A 20,972-nucleotide genomic window follows, 5' to 3' on the forward strand; every position below is an offset into this window, starting at 1 on the left:
GCGCCCTCTTGCGAGAGCCCCTGTTAGGCGGTATTTGAAGAGGGGTCAGGTGGAAAGTCAGCTGACTTCACCCCAAACAGGAAGGGGAAGTGACCAACCAGTCATGGTAATATAGCGAAGTCGTTTGTTTTTCTTAATAAGAGAAAAGTTCAAAGTTAAAATATGTTTGGCGGGGAAGATGAAGACGAAGACTTTCTGTCCCCCACAGGAGGGTGAGTTTGTTCCATGAATCCTGCTGTCTCTCTGTAGCCTGGGAGCTAGTTAGCTTAGCATCACTTGGTGACTTACTGTTTTTCAAGCTAATTTTAAACCGCAGGTCTTAGACAGGTTTATTAATCTTTAAAGGTCTGCTTTTTTTGTGACACCTTAACTGCCTCACACCGAGACAGCTAAAAGATTTCAAGTAATCATTAAGATGGACTTTATTTAAATTTGTGAAAATGATTTAAAAAAACAAAAAACATTGAACTTTTTTGCCTGAGAAAGTGATGAAATATTTTCATAAATTTCTGTGCAGTGTAGTATAGTTTTAGATTAATTTAGGAATCTTGAACGCCAAAATTGCCTTACATGCGTAATGTAGAGGTTTATGAAAAACTGGGTTTATAGAATATGAAATCAGTGCAGGTTTGAGTCGTTTAACTACTACCCCATAAAAACATTAAAATATGCCTTTTGTGTCTTTGTTTTTGCAAATGGATCAAAGGTTTCCTTGATCACAACCAGTTTTAAAGTTTCTATAGTTATTCCAGTTCAGATTAAACTATTTTAAGTTAAGTAGATTCACCACTGGAGCTGATCAGAGGTGGCCCAGGCTTCTGTGAAACAGCCCTTTACTCAAGTGCAAAGTGAGAAAGTGAATGGAATTGGATGCTAAAGTGAGGATCCTCTGTGGTAGATGAGTGATCACATGGCCTCAGTGACTGTTATCTGCTATATAGTGATCATGACTGAGGGCCTTTCAGCTTTACTGTGGCCCTCAGGTCACAGATAATAAGTGCTACAATCCTTTTGTTATGAGACAGGCCAACTTGCTATAAATACACCTCCCCTTTCAGCCATGAGACACTCTGTTACAACTTTGCAACATTCTCAGACATGCATAGTGCTTTGAGCATGACCACTGTCAGCCAGTGGATTTCCAGCTCTGAAGAAGGGGGAGTGTTTTTTCCCAAACTAATTCCTTTCACATGCGACTTGTTAGTAGAATAAAGGAGAAAGCCTGTGCTGTAGCCCAAGTCTGCTCAGTTTAGACTTGGCTGTAAAGCTGCAACGGTCCACTCCTTTCCTGCGATGCTGTTGAATCTCCCACTGCGGTGGCAGCCCTGGACCAAAGCACTGGAACAGAACAGCCCGAAGATTCTGGCTCACACATGCAAACGGGTTGTCCCTCCTCACCCCTTGTCTTCTTTACTACTGGGGATGAGGCCCTCAGGACATTCAACATGTCTGTTCTGGGAGACACCAATGACTACCATTGGAAGGAGTTCCAGGGGTTAGTATGAGGCGTTCACGATTTGCTGGGTAATCGGGCAGAAGAGCACAGATGAAATATAGTTTTAGTGGTGGGACTCAATACATTTTTTGAAATCAAATTCATTGTGAGGGTCTGTGTATGTTCAATTAATTGCAATTTCATCAAACTGTATATTAGCAAAATAAGCAAGATTTTCAATTCAAAAACCCATTTTGCTGGTAAATTATTGAATAAATAGCAGTTCAACAACAAAGATATTTGTACTTTTTAATCTGTTTTAGACATTCGACTTTCCAGTGTTTCAGTGTGTCAGAGGTTGGGTTTTCATCCTCTGACCATTACAGTGAAGAATAGAAAGAACAGCCCACAGCAGTTTATGCATTTCTTAATAAAAGTATGCATAGTTAGAAATTTCTCACATTTTTGTTTTCATAGAGCTAAGCTGGCTTCCCTTTTTGGACTAGACCAGGAATCCAGTCAAGGAAATGAATCCTTCCAGTACACAGCCCCTAAACAGCCCAGGAAGACCACTACTCAGGGTAAGACCAGAGGAAGAAATACCTCATTGTGATGTGGAAGTTGCACTGACGCGGTCCTTTTCATCCTTGCAGCAGAGAACCAGAAGCAGCCTGCAGGTCCTGCAGTCCTACTGGCCTCGGCAGTTCAGGCCTTTAAATAGTCAGTTTAATCATCTCTATGTAGCTCATTCTTTCTTAAGTCTGCTTTGAAATAGTAGAAATGTTTCATTCTCAAATTAAAGTGGCAGCTCACCAAATCCTCTCTCTAAGTTCTTTTCTGCTGCTTCTGTCTCATCCAGTATTAATGGACAATACATGAAACAGGGCAAGCTGGGGGCAGCCGTGCTGGCCAACCACGCTACAAAAGAGGTTGGCCTTGATCTCGTCACTCCTTTGAGATTATTGATGGGACTTCTTGTTTTAATGATTTTTTTTTTTTTAGTACAAGCTTCTGCTATATTTGAGCCAACAGAAACAAGTGACTGCTGCCAGGATTCACATGGGCTTTATTTTTACGGTTGGTAGCATCATGAAAGACGAACAAGCATAGAATCGGTTACAAACTTCTGTGGTTTTCTTTCAGAAAGACGTAAACTTGGTTTCAAATATTGTTCTTGTTTTGTAGGTACAGCTAAACAACTACTGCACTTTTTATGATGACCAGAGGCAGAACTGGTCACTGATGTTCGATTCAGAGAAAAATGCATCAGCCTTCTGCAAAGAGGTGAGCAACACAGAGTGCGCGCCCATCCTCAGTTCCTGTAGAGCAGTGTTTCCCAACACCGATCCTTCAGACACACCACCTCCCATGTTTTAGACGTTTTCCTAGGTCAGTTCACCTGATTTCAATTGGTGACTGATAACAGGCTTTGCCGAACTGGAATTATCTGGATCAAGTGTGTTACAGCAGGGAAACTTATGAAACATGCAGGGCAGTGTGTCTTGAGCACCAGGGAAGATTACTGTACTAAACTGTCATTTCAAGTCTCCTGGTTTTTCCAAGAGAGACAAGCCCACAGCCTCTCAGACCTTTACTCAAGGTTCTCACTGAGCTTAAACCTGCAGGAAGTACATTTTATGAAAATGTTTCTTTTATTTTTTTGTTTTTTGTTTTTGTTTTACATGTTTGTTAAAACTGTCACCATGTCCTGACAGTTTAATATGCGACAAATAATCTGTGAATAAAATCCAACTCCTCTACCTCCTCCTTGTGGCCTTACAGAAATCTGTAGAAATACTCAGCTCTGTTGAAACAACCAATCAGAGCCAGGAGGAGGGTCTTGGCTCTGTCAATCAATCTCATGCTGACACCCTGCCCCTTGCTTTCTACTCCATTATGGCTCCTTTCTTCACATCAGAGTCTGCTGTGAATGCTCAGGCTAGTTAACCTAGCCACCTGGCCATGCATAAATGGTTTTTCTGTAGCCTCGTGTTGTTTTTCGGCCACTAGCAGAAAGCTGCCATTGTGTACAAGCTTTGCTGTAGAAGGACGTGAGCATATCTGTTCTAAAGCTATTTTCACTATGGATTATAGGACATGATGGTTTATGTGTAAAATATTACAAATCATAAACAGTACAGTCCGCCACTGCTTTGATCAACACAACAAGTAAGCTAGCTGTTTATACTGGCAGCTCAAGGTCGTTTTTTTCACACTTTACAGTCTTCACTGTATAAAATGATTCAGTGTTTGTTTTTGATTCCTAGGTGTGTCTGGCCAAAGCAAACAGTTCATCCTCTCTAGAATCTGTGGTGACTCAGGATGTGATTGTCGGTGAGGGTCAAGCAGTGGAGACTGGAGACTCCATGGAGGTGGTATACACGGGCTGGCTGCTGCAGAACCACGCCATCGGACAGGTGGCACTCTAAAACCTTTTCAGCACGCACTGGTGCAGTGGCTTGATGGAACTGACCGGCATCGGTGTCTTCTTTCAGATGTTTGATTCCAACCAGAACAAAGACAAGCTGCTGCGACTAAAAATTGGAGCTGGGAAAGTCATCAAGGTGAGTCGACACAAAGTCAAGTGAAATAGTAATAATAGTTGTATTAAACCATGCAATGTGAGGAATTACGTGTGCGTGATATGGATTAAAGTTTTAGGACGATAATGTATATTGTGATAACAAGTGAATTTAAGAACTATATTTTTGATCAACTGTATGAATCATAGCACCACAAACACAAATACTGTTGTTACAGACAGATTGATACATAATTCTATTCCATTCCTACTTGGTTGCCTGTTGGCCTTTCTCTGACTTTTAATACCTCGCAAGTATATCAAATGGCTAACATTAAGCCTTCCCCACTCAGTAAAACTCCCACACTAAAGACAACTCCCTTGTAGCAAAGGGAGCTGCAGCTCCTGACCAACTAATGAAGGCAGGAGCTGCTTAAAGAAGACATAAAGCAGCAGTTCTGTCATCTGACTTTTAACATCACCATTTACAGGGTTCTGATTCCAGTGAGGCCACTTTTAATAACTGGAAGACGCCATTTATGTAGTTCAGGTGGCTTTGATGGTGAATAGTCCTAATGCTGAATTTAAGGTTACAAATCCAGAATCCTAAAAACTGAAGAGAGAAATCATTAAAATCTATATAAAATGAAGTCATGAAGGATTCCACAGTGCATGTAGGTTGGTCACTGGAGATCGGCCCCAACCAACCTAAGTGTTCATCAACATGTCATGTTTTTCCAGCTGATTTGTTCTCTTCCTGTGGTGAATGTGTGGACAGGGATGGGAGGAAGGAATGCTGGGGATGAAGAAAGCTGGCCGTCGTCTCATCATCATCCCACCCAACCTGGCTTATGGAGCCAAGGGTGTTCCCAATCGAGTTCCAGCTAACAGCACGCTAATCTTTGAAGTGGAGCTGCGGCGGGTATTGCGTTATGCCTCACTTGTTTCAGTACCTCCACAGCCTCTCTGGTTGGTCCCTCATGTTGAACTGTGAAGAAGCTTATCAAGCTCGTCTTGCAGGTGAAGTTTTCCAAAGATAGTGGTTCTGATCAGGCCAGCACCAGCTCCAGAGAATCTGCTGCTCCCTCCCCAGCACCGTCTGCAGCCCTCAGTGTAGAAAGTCTGATCTCAGAACCTTCATCAGCTTCGGGGAAACCAGGGTGAGACTTGGCTGCAGAGAACGAGGCGTCAACATCAACTTTTATATTACTTTGTTGTAACTGATTTTATCCTTGGTTTGTTTTCTCCCAAGGGAGCCGCCACTGAGATCCAAGTCGAACTCTATGACCGAGCAGCTGGGGGTAAAAATCTCACTGCATTCAACTTTTAGAATCTTTAATTACTGTGGAGGTTTGATGGATAAAAATTGTTCTGTTTGAACAGCAGAACCCAGATGCCACTAAAGCCAAGCTGATTTCCCGCATGGCGAAGATGGGGCAGCCCATGCTGCCCTTTCTGACCGGAGCTGCAGGCCAGCCTGAATCTAGTGACTCTGAGCTGGAGGTTGGTACTTACGGCCATCCTGGTGGTGGTTACACCCATCACCATAGCAACCTTTAAGGGACAATAGGCTAGCATGACGCCACCTTGCAATCAATCCAGTGGGTTTATCAGCAGCTGACCAATCACCAGTCACAATTTGTACTGAAACAAACGCCCTTTACCTGCAGGAACTGAGCCTCTGACAAAGCTGTCAGAGTTTATTGTTACAACTAAAGCGCTGTGGTCATAGAGATTTGGTGTATCAGGAGAAGCAGTTAAACGTTGTCTGTAGGGAACATGCACTTCAGACACTTTACCCAGTGGGATGGAATCAAGTGATGTAAAGTTGGGAGAGTAGCAGCATCATCTAAAGTTGGGAGAGTAGCTGCTCTCTGTGTTCCTAGAGAGCAGCACAGCTTTCTGATCCTCCACATTCTAATGTGAGAACTGCATTACCTGCATCACATTCTGCTATGTGATGCAAGTAACACCCTGAGGATGGTGAGCAGCAGCTCTGTTTCTGTTTACACCATGACATGCTTTTAGATGACACAGGGCTCAGACAGACATGAGGGGAACCCACCATCACCTCAGCTGAGCTATGACAACACCCCAGCTCTGATCTCACTGGATCATCAAATCCATTGTAATGTTCTGTGATGCTTAGGGCAGCAATCAACAACTATTTTATTAATCAATTATTCTATTGGTTCATCATCAAAATATTTAATTAATTGGATCAAAAAATTGGCACATTCTGCAAATTTTTCTTTTGCACATCACTTAAGCCTTTTTCATATGTATTAAAAATGTAAATAAACACTTCAATTCTTCTTTTAATTAATAAAATAAGCATTTTATTGCCTGAAATACAGTAACAGCATTCCTTCAGTAAATGATTAGTAATGTGTAGCATAGGCTGCATCTGCAGCTAAAAACATTTCTAACATCAGTATAAAAAGCCCTTATTGGTTGACCTAACATCAGATAGGTAGAGAGCTAATCTGTTGACTATTTTTGGATTCACTAATTAATAATTTATAATTAAATTAACACTATGCCTCTTGAAGAGTTCTGAGTAGAACTTATTTATAGAAAGTTTTTTTTTATTACCTTATGTACAAAATGTGTATTTTTTGGGGAAGAAATTCATTTATTTGCTCTGAGTGTGTTTTTCTTTCAACAAATGTTCCTTTTTAAAAGGTAATTTTAAAAAGGGACTTCAGCACTCAATGATTAGTGGTTTATTGAAGTAGCTGGCGATTAATCAATTCAGAACAATAAATCAGTTTCAGTCTCAGCTGTGTTTTTCTTTGTATCTTCATCTTCAGGATACCAGCATCAGAGTGAAGGATGATCCTGCAGCTCTGCCTCAGGGGCCCATCGCGGCTGCCGCTCCAGCTTCTGCCGCTCCAGGTTCTGCCGCTCCAGGTTCTGCACACGGTGAGCTTCCTTCGTCTTTTCTTTCCAGGTGGCCCAGTTTCATCTCCCTGCTCATCAGAATCATCTAACAGTAGCATTTCTCCTGCAGCCCATCCTCTTCCTCACACAGCTTCGTCTTCTGCCTTACTTCCCGTCATTCCTTCAGTCGGCCCTTATCCTGGGCTGCCAGCTAGCAGCCATTCTTTCCAGGTGATGCTTGCTTACATCTGTTGACAAAATTCTATAATTAAACAGAAACAAGTCCGATAATAATGTTTGAAAACCTCCCACTCACAGACCTCTGCAGCTCCATCTCAGATGCAGGCCATCGGCCAGGTCTATGCGCCTCAGACTGTCCCATACATGGGTAAGAGAGCTCACCATGTTTATATGGACTGATTCAGACTGGAACAAAGTGCTGCTTGTAGCTAACTCTCTGGCTTTAAAGGATCTTAACATTTCAGGAGCAGGTTTGTGTTTCTTGAAGAAAATAGATTTCTGAGGTTTATTGATATAATTTCAGCAAGTCAGACAAAACCACTTTGATGCAACTGATTAGTTTGATTTCCAGGTTCTGGGGAGTTGACTAACTTCTTGATGACGGAGGCTCGGCAGCACAACACCGAGATCAGGTTATCCATAGGAAAAGTAGCAGATAAGGTGGATCAACTGGCCTCCAAGGTGTGAACTGGTTATAATTATAGTAAACATCTGTTTTATTTTTATTTTTTATCAAGTTAATATTTGGCTTTTTCTTTTCTCACTCTAACAGATTAGTAATCTGGAAAAGCAGGGAACTCAGTCTGTTGGTGTTTCTGGTATGACGATGGAAACCTCTATGATTGTGCACAATATTAACCGAATTGTTCAGGTACACACATGCAGAGGTCTTTTGTTTTTATTTGACTATGCTTCATATTATCTTGACTTGCTCCGATAGCTCACATTTTGGTTTTAGGAAAATGAATCTTTGAAAAAGGAAATGTTTGAGAAGAGCTCTCGTATTGAGGAGCAGAACCGTAAGATCGGAGATCTCATCAACCAGAACCAGAAGTGAGTCTCAGAGGGTGAAATAGAGTCAAGTTTGGCGGAGAAGGGGTGTTATGTTGCTCAAAGAATTTCCAGGGAAAGATTATGGTTTGTGTGATCAAACCTGATGTTTGGTTTGCCAGATACATGGAGCAGAGCCACCAGCTGCTGGAGCAGAGGAACGACTCCCTCAAGTCCTCCAGTGAACATAACCAGGCCCGGCTACTGCAGGCTGAGCAGGACAAGGTGAGAGTCAGTGCTCCTCCTGTATTATTGGTGCAAATATGCCTAATATCTGTGGGAGTTGTTGGTGTTTTCAGACAGCCTGAGGAACAAACTTTCTCTGCTGCAGCTCAAACTGTACATGTTCTGTGTATGAAAAGGGACATGTCATAATATGTATAATCTTGTTCGTGTGAATAAAGTTCACACAGACAAGATTGTAATATTACTTTGAAGAACATTTTAAAATCAAGTTTATCCTGAAATTAGTTTTTTCTATTTTTGTTTTACATTTATCACAAAGTGATGTTTCTCATTTTGCATTGAAAAATGCAAAATTAGTACATTTACCAAGGAAATGGTAAATGTACGGTAGGCCGTACATTTACCATTTCCTTGTTGCTGCTGATATGGTGTACTCGTGTTATTGTGATGTAGCCCAACATATGTCTACCCATTGGTTGTTAGTGCGATGCTTTCAGCACCAGAAGAATTTGTAGTTCTTGCATGTTGTTCGTGTCTTTATCACTTTGTTGCCATTCATCAACTCCAAAATGCTGCCAAAAAATGATTTAAGGATAGTCAAGATTCTGACCACACCAGCAGATCCTCAGATCCACATCATGTTAGCAGTTACACTTGTTGTTGTCCTCCAATGGTGTTCTCTGAAACAGGATTTCACAGCAGAGTCTGCTGAGTCTGCTGAGGTGAGAAAAGGGAGAGGGCAAGGATACACCACCGGGGTGCGCCATTGCTGATGATTCTGTGTTAATGGGTTTGATAGGAGTGAAGGCCAAACTGAATTCCACAAACACCATCTTGGAGTATGTCCCCGGGAGTTGACTGCATCGTCTGTAAACCCATTTCTAATTCAAATGCAGAACACCAGTTGCTCAGAGGATTTCATAACCACAGACGTCATGGCAACAGGTCTGTAGTCTTCTAAGCCCATAATGAAGCATCTGTTGGGGAGCAGGACGATGGTGGAGTGTTTGGAGCTGAACGGAATCTTACACAGCTCCAAAGACTTGATGAAAATTTGAACAGAGGGCTGTTGTTTGTTTATCTATTGCCAAGGATAGGACTAGCTTTAAATAAACTGGGTTTATGGAATTGTTGAAGTTTTTCTGATAAAAAGCTGAAAGACTGGCTTCGCTCAAAAGAAGCTGACATTTCAGAACAGTGGTTTTAACACTATTCAAAAAATATTCAAATCCTGTGCATACTTAGTCTGCCACTCTCAGAGGGAACTGTGCTGACATCCTTCAGTATTTTTTACATCTACAGTATTTACAGTGCCTTACAAAAATATTCATAATATTTTAACCTTTTCACATTTGTCATGTTACAGCCACAAACGTCTGTGTTTTTTATTGGGGTTTTATGTGATTTATCAACCAAAGTAGCACAGAACTGTGAAGTCTGAAAAGTGTAATTTTATAAATCCCCTTTATTTAAATGTATTAGAAGGTCCTTGCAACCCCCTTACCCAGTCAAGAGTAAGGGAGTCCACTTTGAGGACCACTGCCATGACATGCTAACTCCACCATTAAGAATGTGGGCCAAGAAAAGCTGCTAAAGCAACCTGTGACTGTGGCAGGAACTTGTGACTGTGCCTACCTGCAAAATATCCAAGCAGAACTACAATGAAATGGTTTAGACGGAAACACATTGATAATGGTCCAGTCAAAGTCCAGACTGATACGATTGAAATCATATTGAAAGACTTGCAGTTTAATACTCACTGACACACTCTGTCCAGTCAGTCTCTGTTCGAGAGCAATGAACCGTGGGTGAAATTTTCCTTTCTCGTTGTGGAAAGACTTCTAACAGGGAAATGCTTCATACATATGATTATCTGTCATCTGTTGCATTAGTTGAAAACTGATGCATGCAGAACTCACAAGACAAATGGGAAAACCATGTCTTTTCCTTCTACTTGACAATTGGCACGACTTTGTTGATCTGTCACAAAAAATATTAAAATTCATAGAAGTTTGTTGGTATAATGTGATAAAATCTGAAGTTTTAATCAAAGTGCACTTTAGTAAAGTGCTAGCCATGCTGATGCTACTGTTTAGCATTCACTGCTCTCTCTTCCCAGCAGCGTGCTTGGCCACTGGACTGTGGCTCCAGCCAGGTGAGGCCGCTTCTCGGTGTTCTGCCACCAGACTGGGGTCATCTAGCACTTAGAAAATAAACCAAAAGAACAACCAAATGTGACAGTTTAACTCTGAATATAATAAGTTTCTACTAAAGGTGCAGTATTATGAAAAATTACCTTTTTCAGCTTTACTTCATTTTATGTTATTCCCTCATTAAAGAATAGAAGGAGTGTTTCCTTCATTCTTTTATGCATGTTTGAGAAATGATTTAATCTCCATGGTAACCATACAGCTATACAAAACATCTGGGTGAATAAAGTAAGTCATATTAATGTACATAGCATTTTTATAGCAACTGAAAGTAACATTGTTATTTGTGGTATGTGCCTGGAAAATGCATAATGCATGTTCTCTAAAATCATTTCAGAGATTTAGAGACACCATCATTTGCTTTGGTGAGTTATTTATCTTGACTCCAGCTGTAAAGAACAATCTAATTGGTGGTTCAGACTATTTGACCCCAGTCTTTTTGCTGTCACTGGATCATCCTCCTCATATCATACTCATTTTAACAAGTTTTTCTTCTGGTTTCTCATTTTCCATCAGTTCAGCCATTGGCTATTTTCCTCTCGCAGGAATGATCGCCAGTTGCCACTCACCCAGGTTTCACACCAGTCTGTTGTCTCTGGAAGTTTTCCTTCATTCAGACAGCTCACCTTCCTCCTCCACTTTCTCCATCTGAACTAGGTCCGACTGACAGAGGAGCTGGCTTCCTCCACAGCTCGGGTTTCCCAGCTGCAGCTGGAAGCTACGGCTCACCAGCAGAAGGCTTCAAAGCTGCAGGGTGAACTCAGCTCAGCACTGGAGGACAGAGAGAGCCGCTGCCAGCGCATCGCTGCCCTGGAAGCCCAGCTGGAAGGCATGGAAAACTGGAAAGAATGGCATTTCAAGCCTCACTTTTAGTTTTCATTGCATCTGTTAAGGCTTTACTGTTGATTAGTTGCACTCAGTGTTGCTAGTTCTAGTGGAGGGAGCAGTCAGATACAGTCTCAGATGGTACACAAAGCTAAGAAAAATACCTGCAAGAGAATTTCACTGTTTTGCACAATTTATTCAGAGGAAAGATGAAATTAAATGCACTTTTAAAACAGGTGTTGTGTTTCAGAACATAATACCTGAACTAAACATTAACTATACTGCCAATGTTTATCTGAAAGAAACGCCTCATGAGACAGGGCTTGGAGGGCACAACCAGAAAATGGCTGCTTAAATTCTGTTCATCATTTCTGCATATTCACATTTTTCCCAATAGAGCTTATTCCAAACAGTCTCAAAAATTCCATTGAAATTTAATTAAGCTTAAAAAAAGCTGCATCATGAGATCAGGGCAAAAGGAGCAACAGAAACCAGGCAGAGTGGCCGGACAGCACCACAAATTCCAATCCGCAGAATTTAAAAGGACACAATTGTGTGTTTTTTTTTTTTTACATTCTTTTACTTTTCTTGCCAGACTTGAATAATTTCACAGTTGGAGGAGGGTTACCATGCTGATAGGATTAAATCAGAATCTGGAAGAAAGTATGAAATGAGTTCATGAGCATGGGAAATGTCATGTGTAGTTTGAGTAAAAGTCACACACAGCTGACTGGGGAGTTCTGCTTTTATTCAGGACTTCTGAGTGTGTTCTGCTGATGACTACAGATCATACACAACTACATGTTCCAGATCCAATGGATTCTCTTTGTGTTGTGGACTTTCAGAACTGAAGGAGGCGGCAGAGCGGGTTCAGAGCCAGTACCGCGCAGAGAAGCAACGACGCAAAGAGATGGAGCTGAGAGTCAGTGCTGTAGAAGAGGAGCTACAGGACCTGAAGTCTGATAAAGAGAACTTAGGAAGAGTATGTGCAGCTCATGTTTATCTCAGTGAACGCAGACATGAATAACAATCCTTCAATTAATGCCATAAGCTTCCAGTAATTGTCCTAATGTATAGTCAATATCTTCCCAAGTAGAAGTTAGTACTTTGGCTAGGCAATATGTCTTCAAAATAATATTTCAGATTATTTTTCATACCAGATGTGATTTTATTGGTTTTTCCCCTTACTTTCTTTTCTTGAAACATTTTTTTAGAAGTGACTGAACATATTGTCAAAAAGTGACTTTTATTTATAGTTTCCAGGATTGATGTGAGCGGCTCAGTTTATGAAGTTCTTTCTTTGTATGATCGTCTCAAAGTTCTGCTACTTACAACAATTTAATGAATAAGTATCATCTGTAAAACTTATACCAAAGTATACCTTCACAAAATTCTCAACATTCATCATCCTAATTTATTTTGGAGTTATCATAAAATTACTTTTTACTTCTTATATCACAATAAAATTGTGCATTGGTAAAAAGAAATCCAGATTTTTCCCAAAAGATTCAAAAGCATGGACTCATCACCCAGCCCTTTAATACCAACTTGTTTCAGGCTGGAGTTTTGGAGATGGGCCATTCTGGTAAGTGCTTTGCTTCCTCCATGTTCAGGCTCTAGCTGAGCGAAAGAAGAAGTGGCAGGCAGAGCGTCAGCATCGGGATGAGGAGGTGGAGGAGCTCCGGAGGAGCAGCCAGCAGGAGCTGGACAGCCTGCGAGCTCAGCTGCGTAAAGCCAGGACCTGCAGCGATTCGGCAGCCTCTGAGCAGGTACATCCTGGAGGAGGGATCCAGACGAATATTGAGCCTGAGAGGAACTGTTGGCGAGACCAATGCTTTCAGGTGACCAAAATGCTTCCACTACATTGTTCCACTAAGATGTCCTGATTTATGTCACAGCTGTCACAGCTGCAGGCAGAGCTGGAGGAAGAATGGAGGAAGAAGAGTGAGCAGATGGTGGCCATAGCTAAAGAGCAGCACCGCAGGGAGCTGTCTGAGTTAGCAGAGAGCAGGGAAGTGCTTCAGGATCAGCTAACTCGACTCCAAGAAAAGGTGCACTTCATATCTTTGATGTAGCAATGCTGTTAACAGATGGTTGGCTTTGCTGTTAAATTTCTGAAACTTGGCAGTTCCTGATTATCTTTCATTTCTGTGTGTTCTCATGAAGTTCTCAGCCTTGGAACGGCATGGAGGCGCTGTGAAAGAACAGCTGGAAAGACAAGTGGCTGACCTGGAGAGGACTGTGGAAGAACAGCAGAGTTCAAAGGACACAGCAGCAGAGGTAAGGAGTCCTAAACGACAAAACAATCTAGGCAAACCAGAGTGTCCTGTAGGTTTACAGCTGCTCTGACTTCTGATGAGATGTCCATAAAGGTTATCACAACCAGTTCTCTGGAGGACCGCCCACAAATGAAAATCCTACTGGATTCAGAAGATTCACTGACTATTGCTGCTCCAGATCACCTCCAGCCGATTCCATTAAAAATTTGTGTGTTCAAAAACCACAATTTTGCTTTTTTGTTTTCCGTTTTATGTGTAATAGAAATGTAGCATTTCCATTACACATGAAATGCAATGAAAATCACATGTGAATAAGTCTGTTCATGTGATGCATCATTAAAAATTATTAACCAGACTGATGAAAACTCTCATGAGATGTATATCTATATTTCAGCCATGACATTAGATCTCGTCAGAGAAGATCAGGCTTCTTATCCAGGTGTTGGAGTGACAACATATATATGTGGCCACATGCATATCCTGCGTCTTGGGCAAATTATAGCATCTGATTTCACAGAAGAGCTATGGATCAAAAATGAATGACAGTTCATTAATATTTGTTGAACTGTGCAATGCTGAGAGAAGAGTTTAACTTAGAAATAAGTTCTTGTTTAAGCAAGAGAAACTTTGTGTTGGAAAGTGATGTTAAACTTGCCTGATTATAGGGAAATGCTCCTCCGAAATTTATTTCCAAGTTGTGTCAGTTAAGCACTTCTGTAGTGAGCTTTCTTATGGAGACAAATAAGCAAGTTCCTGTAAATAAGTGCATTGCTTCTGGATAGAAAAAAAATGCTCTAATTGCAGTTTTGTGAAGCACACAAGCTGGAGAAACCGCCCCTTGTTGGCGCAAAAACATAGAATTAAAATTTTTGTTTTCTTGAAATTGGCATGTTTCCTATTAAGCAAACTCAGTTCCGTAATTCCAGTTTGTGCAATTGTGTGGTCAACGGGAACACAGCTATATAAAGCATACTTTATATATTTAGATGAAGGCCTGTGAGTTGAAGTATGTTGAATTGTCAGGTTCTGGACCTGAGCATGAGGTTTGTGTTGCTGCAGGTCAAGCGAGTGATGAATGGAGTGTTTCACTCCCTCAGAGCAGAGTTTGACCTCAGTGAGTCCTACAGTGGACAGGCTGTGCTGGGGGTCATCGTCACCACTATTAAGGTAAACCTTCAACAAAGATTTTCTGTTGGTGTAAAGTGATGGTGGAATGAAACATTCCCATTTTAAACTGGCTTCTTCATGAAGCCAGTTAAAGAAGTGTCATATCACTAAACTACATTGAATCATATTTTCAGATTCACTATTTACTGATGCTCTTGTGGAACAAACAATGGAAAAAAAAGTAAAAAAAAAACGTTTTTGATGTATATTTTTTTAAACATTAAAACTGCAGAATGTAACTTTTATAAAGGTTTCTTTTACATATTTGTTAAAACGGTCACCATGTCATGACAATGTTGTTTGACTGTTTCATGCTTGTACTATCATATCATAGTGAAAGGTTCAGCTAATATGTAACAAAATATTTTTTATAAATGTTACATACTGCAGCATTTATGAAAAATTATTGAAAGTAAAACTTTGAATTGTTATAAAGGTTTTCACAACAAATGATAAATAACGTGAAAATCCCCACCCCCAGTTCACAATCCTTACCAGTTGGTGGCAGTAATACTCTATTAAGTTGTTTGCCAACCGCCATTAAACAAGAAGTAGAAGAAGAACAAATCACAGCGTCAGACCTAATGGGGTCAAGCTATGACCGCTTAACAAATTTAAGAACAAAACGATCCATAGAGATGTCTCATATTTCAGACTGCCTAAAGCGGTAGTGTCCTAACATGCTGTCATGTTGACCTAATCTGTCAACTCATAAAGACTCGAGGGATAACCAAATATACTTATTGTATGAGTGAAACCTTTCCTTCATAATGGCTGATGGATGTTTTTTTTCAGAATGTAACGCTGCAGCTGCTCAGTGGCGCGGATCGCTCCTCTCTGAAACTAGATAACAAGGAAGAGGACGATAAAGGCGGTGAAGGGGAGGATGGAAAGCAACTGGAGCACAGATCTCATGTCCATGTGAACGGGGAACAGGAAGTGAAAGAGGCAGAGACTGTAGAGGAGGAACATGTGGACGATGCAGCTCATGACCAAGTCAACGAGGCCCAGATGGTTCAGAAGGTGAAACCAGAGCCAGTATTTACATCTGAGATGTCCAGCCAGGCGGAGGACTCAGAGACTCTGGACATTCCTGACCTCCAACTCGCTTCCAGTGCTGAGCCTGCATCCCAGTGTCCGGAACCAGCTGAACCTGCAGCCCTGCAGCACCAGGAGCAGCCGGCTGCCTCTGAGTCATGTACTAAAGAATCAGAGGTGAACCAGTGTGTGGGTGCTGATACTAGACCTGGTGAGAGCCCTCAACCTGAGGAAGATGAGGAGGCTGCAGGGAGCAGTGAGGTGGAAGACAAAGATCAGGTCAGAGAAACACCTGCTGCTCCTCCGAAAGCATTCGGACCCCCAACTAACCCACCTCCACCTCCAGCTGTTAAACAGAACAGCTCTGCAAACGACACAAGGTGAGTTTTGGTGGCATTGTCTGATCTCTACGCCCAGAAGTCCTACATTACCACAGTCCTAGACTAAGCTATTTATGGAAAACCACAGACTAGTGAGAGGATGCCTGGGTCTCACTAAGATAGAGATGGAGATAATAAACACACACACACAGACACTATGTAGCTGAGACGTATAGTAAAGCTATAATTCTTTTAGGTCTAGATTTACAATGCTGTAATAAAAGTGAAATCAGAAAACCTTTCTACTAAACTAGAGGGAATGTGTTTGTATGGGTCTTCTCCGAAAACCTTCATCAGCCATAACACCGAAAAGATCATGACATGTACTCATTTACAGTCCAGTGACTTCCTGAATAAACAGCAAAGTTAGATTACTTATCCTGAAGTAACCTATAGGTCAAGGGTCATAAATATCTTTACCTCATCTGAGGCCTCTGATAAAAGCTGTCTATGATCACTTATTAACCTTAGTACTTTAATTCACCTGGTTTTCCTTCTGGAAAGTTCTCCTCTCTTTCCCGGAGAAAGAGAGCCCTACCCCCCAATCATTCAGTTCGGTCAGCTCCAAGATTCCTGCTGCTTCCAAACATCTTCAACTGACCAATGGTGGAGGCCGCTGAGCCTCCATCATTGCGTCCAGAGCAGCAGAAATGTTTCTGAGTCTTGAGATTTGTGCCTCAAGACCATCTTGTCTCTGAGATCTAGAGATAGTTCCTCTGACTTTATGCTAGGTGTTTGACCTCTGATCTGCACTGTTAACTGTGGGACTTCATATGGCCTTGTCTGAGTCATTCAAATTAACCAGAGGTGGAGTCCATTTAAGCTACAGAGACATGATCAGTGGAAATGACTAAATTACCTCTACAAATGGGATGCCTTGGCTTTCTATTTTTAATAAACTTGCCAAAAACTACAAATTCTGCCATAAGCACATTGTCTTAGCAGGGTAAATGTATGGAAAAATTTGAGGAAAGATTTAAAACAATTTGAATTAAAGCTGGAACAAAAGAAAATTGATTATTTCTGGATATAAATGTCTGTCTATTCATTTTTGTGATTCTAAAATTCATTGCAACTCTTGTTTCCTCTAAGCATTCCAATTTGGAAGAAGAATTTTCCACACAAATCATTAAAAGCCCAAATATTGAGTGATATTCATGCCCTGATTGAGGGAATCCTCTAACTTCAGCTGGTTCTGTCTTTCCTCCTCTTAACTTGTTAACTGACTCTCACAGAGCTAATTGTTCTCAAAGTTCCTTTTATCCAGGTGAAGTGTTCTGTCTCACCCTCTCTCTGCTGTTCTCTCAGTTTGACTGTAGGATCAGGACAAGAAAATGGAGAAGAATCCTTTATCCAGAGCACGCCTCCTGCCAAGCCCCCTGCTTCTGCAGAGGAAGAGGAGGATGACATGGTCAGGAAGGACATATCTTCTCAACCTTTTGTCTTTAATGTCTCTAAGACTCACAGGAGTGTTTTCTTCTTTATTTTGTCTAGAGCTTAAAGGGCCGTCCGCCGCCGGCGCCTCTGTTCGGTGAAGATGATGAAGATGATGATCTGGACTGGCTGAGCTGACTTCACAGTCCTGTTCTTGTTCCCAAAGCCAGAATCAGCCGTGATTGTAGATGTGATGAGACGCTGTACCGATGGACAGAGCAGAGCAGGCGGTGCGTCTCCTTGGTTCAGCTGCTGCCTCAGAAAGCCCTGGTTCTGGTCCACAAAACACTTCAGAAAACAATCGAATCTCTTTATTTAATTCTTACAGAAATTGTTGAATATCTTCTTTTTTACATAGCACTTAGCAGATCAGATTAGTTTTTTTAATCAGCATCATTGACCTTCCCAGGGTTTTAAACAACAGTGACAATACAGTTTTTAAGAACAGAACTTTTACAGTTTTACTAACAACGGTTTCATGTCAGAAGTAATTGCCCCGACCTTGGATTGTTTTTGAATGTTAAACTTTTCCTTGTGAGCATTTTCATAATGGAGACTTCAGAAATGTAACTACTGGATGTCACCCTTCTGATAATTTGGTAAGCCTGTCTTTCCAAAATGTCATTAAATGATTCCTACAATACAAGTTTTTCATGTTTTTTTCCAACAGCTTTTGTGAAATGTTATGAGTCCAAAATAACATTTAGTCAAATGCGACTGAGTATACAGTACTATGTTTAAACAATTACTGACTCTCCCATCCTCATCATTAAATCTGTTCCTCTTGACTTTGGAGTCTCCCAGATGGCTTTAAGGGAAGCTCTAGTCCACCCTTGATCTTAGTTTTCTTCAACAACTTTTCTCATTGCCTCGATCCCACAAAGCTCTGACCAGTGAAGAACCAAAGGTTTCTGTAGAGTTTCTCCATCTCAGCTTAATTCTCAAGTAGCCTATATCTAAGAATACCATAGTAAAAGCACAAAACAGTTCTTGTATGACTGGAGTCAAAACCAGCTGTTTTTCTTTCTATCTTCATGGATGGGTTTGCATACCATCCATAGATGGATCCAGTTAACTCAGAAATCTTTAGATGTGTATTTTCTCTGTGCCCAAGACTTTTAGGTTCTGTTGGGAGAAAATACCAAAACAATCTACTCTGTTTATTACTGTAGTTGTTTCTCATTACTTGTATTTTGGGATCTGAAGTAATTATTAATTTTTTTATCAAATTATTAATTTCTCTGTGCCTGACCAAAATAGCTAAATTGTGAAACGGCTTGGTTGAGACTAGTTCTCCAGGAGTTTGGTGAATTCAAGGGTATGTTTTTTTTTGTTTTGTGTTTTTCTGTAGCCCTAATTTCTGAAGTAGAGACTAAGCTGATGCCGTGTTGGTTTCAGTTCAGTGAAGTTCATCTCAGCCAGAGAGCTGTGACTTGCATCATCCTTTTTCTTTTTCCCCAATAATTTCACAGCAATCAGTCCTGAACTCTTAAGTCACAATACTTCAATTTGGTCTTACTAAACTAACTTTGCCACATCTAAAGCTGTTACTCTACAGCATCTCTGCTACAGGGAGATGTCTATAAGTTTCAGATAGCAACACATGGAAGAAAAAAATCAAAGAGAAATAGTCATCAGAGACCAGGACTAAGTTAATTTCACTGATACTCTGGGCATGATGATAGGAAGACCAAGTCATTGTCTCCTGAGGACAGAAACAGCAGATGCTAGGAAAAATAAATATTTACATTCATTTTTAAACTGCATGTCTGATGTAAACAAAAGGAATATAATTTTGCAGTCTGGCATATAGCATATAGAAGATTTGTTTCTCATCGACGTAACCATTGTGTGTGATTTTAGCCATGTAAAGGGCAAATGTTATGTATATATATATATATATATATATATATATATATATTTACCTTTACATCGTTTCATGTTTTTCCCCCATAAAAAATAAGCCTGGAGTGTTGCCTTGATTCTTTCATGCATATCTGAGAAGGCTTTTAATCCCCATCGCAACCATTCAACTTAAAACGACAGGATGGACCTAGCTTCTCCACAGAATGAATGCAACATAGTTACTTGAATGTGCCATTAAATATCTCTGTGTGCTTGGAAGTCACAAAGTTCTGCCCCTTTAAGTAGGGAGAAATGTGGAGGCAGTGCACCAGTTGACCTGTTGCAGAAAAGTCCTGACTTTGACTAGGCTTTCGGATTGGGGTCTTTCTATACAAGTTCCTCTCACAGCTCAATAAAACATGGCTGGAAGTTATAGGGACACTGTTTAAAATTTCCCCTGGATACAATCTGGTAGACTGAAAGTGGATGAAGACTGAAGTCAGCAAGTGAGACAGGAGTTCACTGAGTTTGACCTCAGCCAAAGCCAAACAAACATTTCAGAATTGTTTGAGCCGGAACTTCTCACCCAGTGAACAGTCAACTAACCACATAGCAAACATATCTGCATGAAAATCAAACGACTATTAATTATTACAGTAACTTTTTTATCCAGTTTCCATATTGAATAGCAATGGGCTTTTCTTGAATATTTTCCAATTTATGGCTATTTATTTATTATGTACTCTTCATGTTTACTTATTTGATCCAGCCTAAACATTATTGTCTGTTAAGAAAACATGTTTGGTTGACAATCAACATTGAGAGTAAGTCCAAAAGCCACAAAATCCTATACATGTTCACAAATCTCACCATGAGTTTAATAAATAGCACAATTAAGATGAAAATCATATTCACTTTTTAGTTGAGTACATTTAAACTAACATTTGAACTCATGACGTTCGTTAATGGGAGAGTCAAACAGAAATGCAGACTGGCAGTGACGACTGTAGCCAGTACCATAAGCAGCCACACAGTCAGGGGCCTGAAGTTCTGACTCCTCATTACGCTGACACATAAACCACGAATTCAGGTGGAATCATAGTAAAGAGTGTGAAAAGTGCTGAATAACGTAAATACACAAATAAAAGGCATTTATTTTTTTTGTGATTTGGCACTTTGGCCTACATATCATACATAAGACACTGATACAGTCTACCAGGTTGACACAGATAAGCACCATTGTTCTGGTTCTGTTGAAGGTTTCTAGGTATTAACAGGGAGTTTTTCTTTCACTCAGCATGCCTTTGTCATTATGATACTCTGGATGTGGGATTGTTTTATTGGGAATGTTCACTCCCATCTAGAGGAAACAATGGGGAACTGTATCACTTCAGTTCTGCTGATAAGGAATGAACAGTTTGCGTGCATCGTGTTTCCCTTCTATTGTCAAACCAGTGCACCATCTGGTTTGACAAGCATGTTTTACTTCCATTTATTTGGACTCTGAATTCAGGTTTACTCTGACAAAATATTAGGGCCAGGCTTGGCTGTTATTGCTGTGAAAAACATGAGAATAAAATCATAATATTAGGTAAAATTTTCTTTATTTTGCCAATAGACTATGTTCTCATAATTAAACAAAAATTCCCACAACCTGGCCTTAATATGCCTTCATACATATTATAGAAGAAATTATTG

The 20,972-nt window shown here is 40.6% G+C and overlaps 1 protein-coding gene across 2 annotated transcripts; it reads left to right on the plus strand.

Annotated features, from left to right (window-relative positions):
- Window positions 1–79: 79 nt before the first annotated feature.
- fkbp15b (FKBP prolyl isomerase family member 15b) lies at window positions 80–18,075 on the plus strand. 2 transcript variants are annotated; one of them, XM_055020478.1, is made up of 28 exons: window positions 80–212; window positions 1,913–2,016; window positions 2,089–2,155; window positions 2,295–2,364; window positions 2,438–2,512; window positions 2,621–2,719; window positions 3,703–3,852; window positions 3,931–3,999; window positions 4,735–4,878; window positions 4,977–5,116; window positions 5,209–5,257; window positions 5,340–5,459; window positions 6,770–6,881; window positions 6,970–7,070; window positions 7,158–7,227; window positions 7,432–7,541; window positions 7,633–7,731; window positions 7,819–7,913; window positions 8,033–8,135; window positions 10,964–11,135; window positions 11,977–12,113; window positions 12,745–12,900; window positions 13,030–13,182; window positions 13,298–13,411; window positions 14,470–14,577; window positions 15,373–15,995; window positions 17,304–17,406; window positions 17,490–18,075. In XM_055020478.1, exons 1-28 carry the CDS (start codon window positions 163–165, stop codon window positions 17,565–17,567), a joined length of 3,471 nt encoding a protein of 1,156 aa, XP_054876453.1. In that variant the 5' UTR covers window positions 80–162; the 3' UTR covers window positions 17,568–18,075. The 2 variants fall into 2 exon arrangements, with proteins under 2 accessions (XP_054876453.1, XP_054876454.1); XM_055020479.1 differs by having other exon boundaries at window positions 5,343–5,459.
- Window positions 18,076–20,972: the final 2,897 nt, after the last annotated feature.

The sequence above is a fragment of the Poeciliopsis prolifica genome, unplaced genomic scaffold (genome assembly GCF_027474105.1).
Source record: "Poeciliopsis prolifica strain line A6 unplaced genomic scaffold, Auburn_PproV2 SCAFFOLD068, whole genome shotgun sequence".
Taxonomy (NCBI): Eukaryota; Metazoa; Chordata; class Actinopteri; order Cyprinodontiformes; family Poeciliidae; genus Poeciliopsis; species Poeciliopsis prolifica.

Coding starts and splice junctions, on each gene's coding strand:
- fkbp15b (XM_055020478.1), top strand. CDS start 163: ATGTTTGGCGGGGAAGATGAAGACGAAGACTTTCTGTCCCCCACAGGA. Junction 7,071..7,157: donor CTAGCAGCCATTCTTTCCAG/GTGATGCTTGCT, acceptor TCCCACTCACAG/ACCTCTGCAGCTCCATCTCA. Junction 7,732..7,818: donor ATATTAACCGAATTGTTCAG/GTACACACATGC, acceptor TTTTGGTTTTAG/GAAAATGAATCTTTGAAAAA.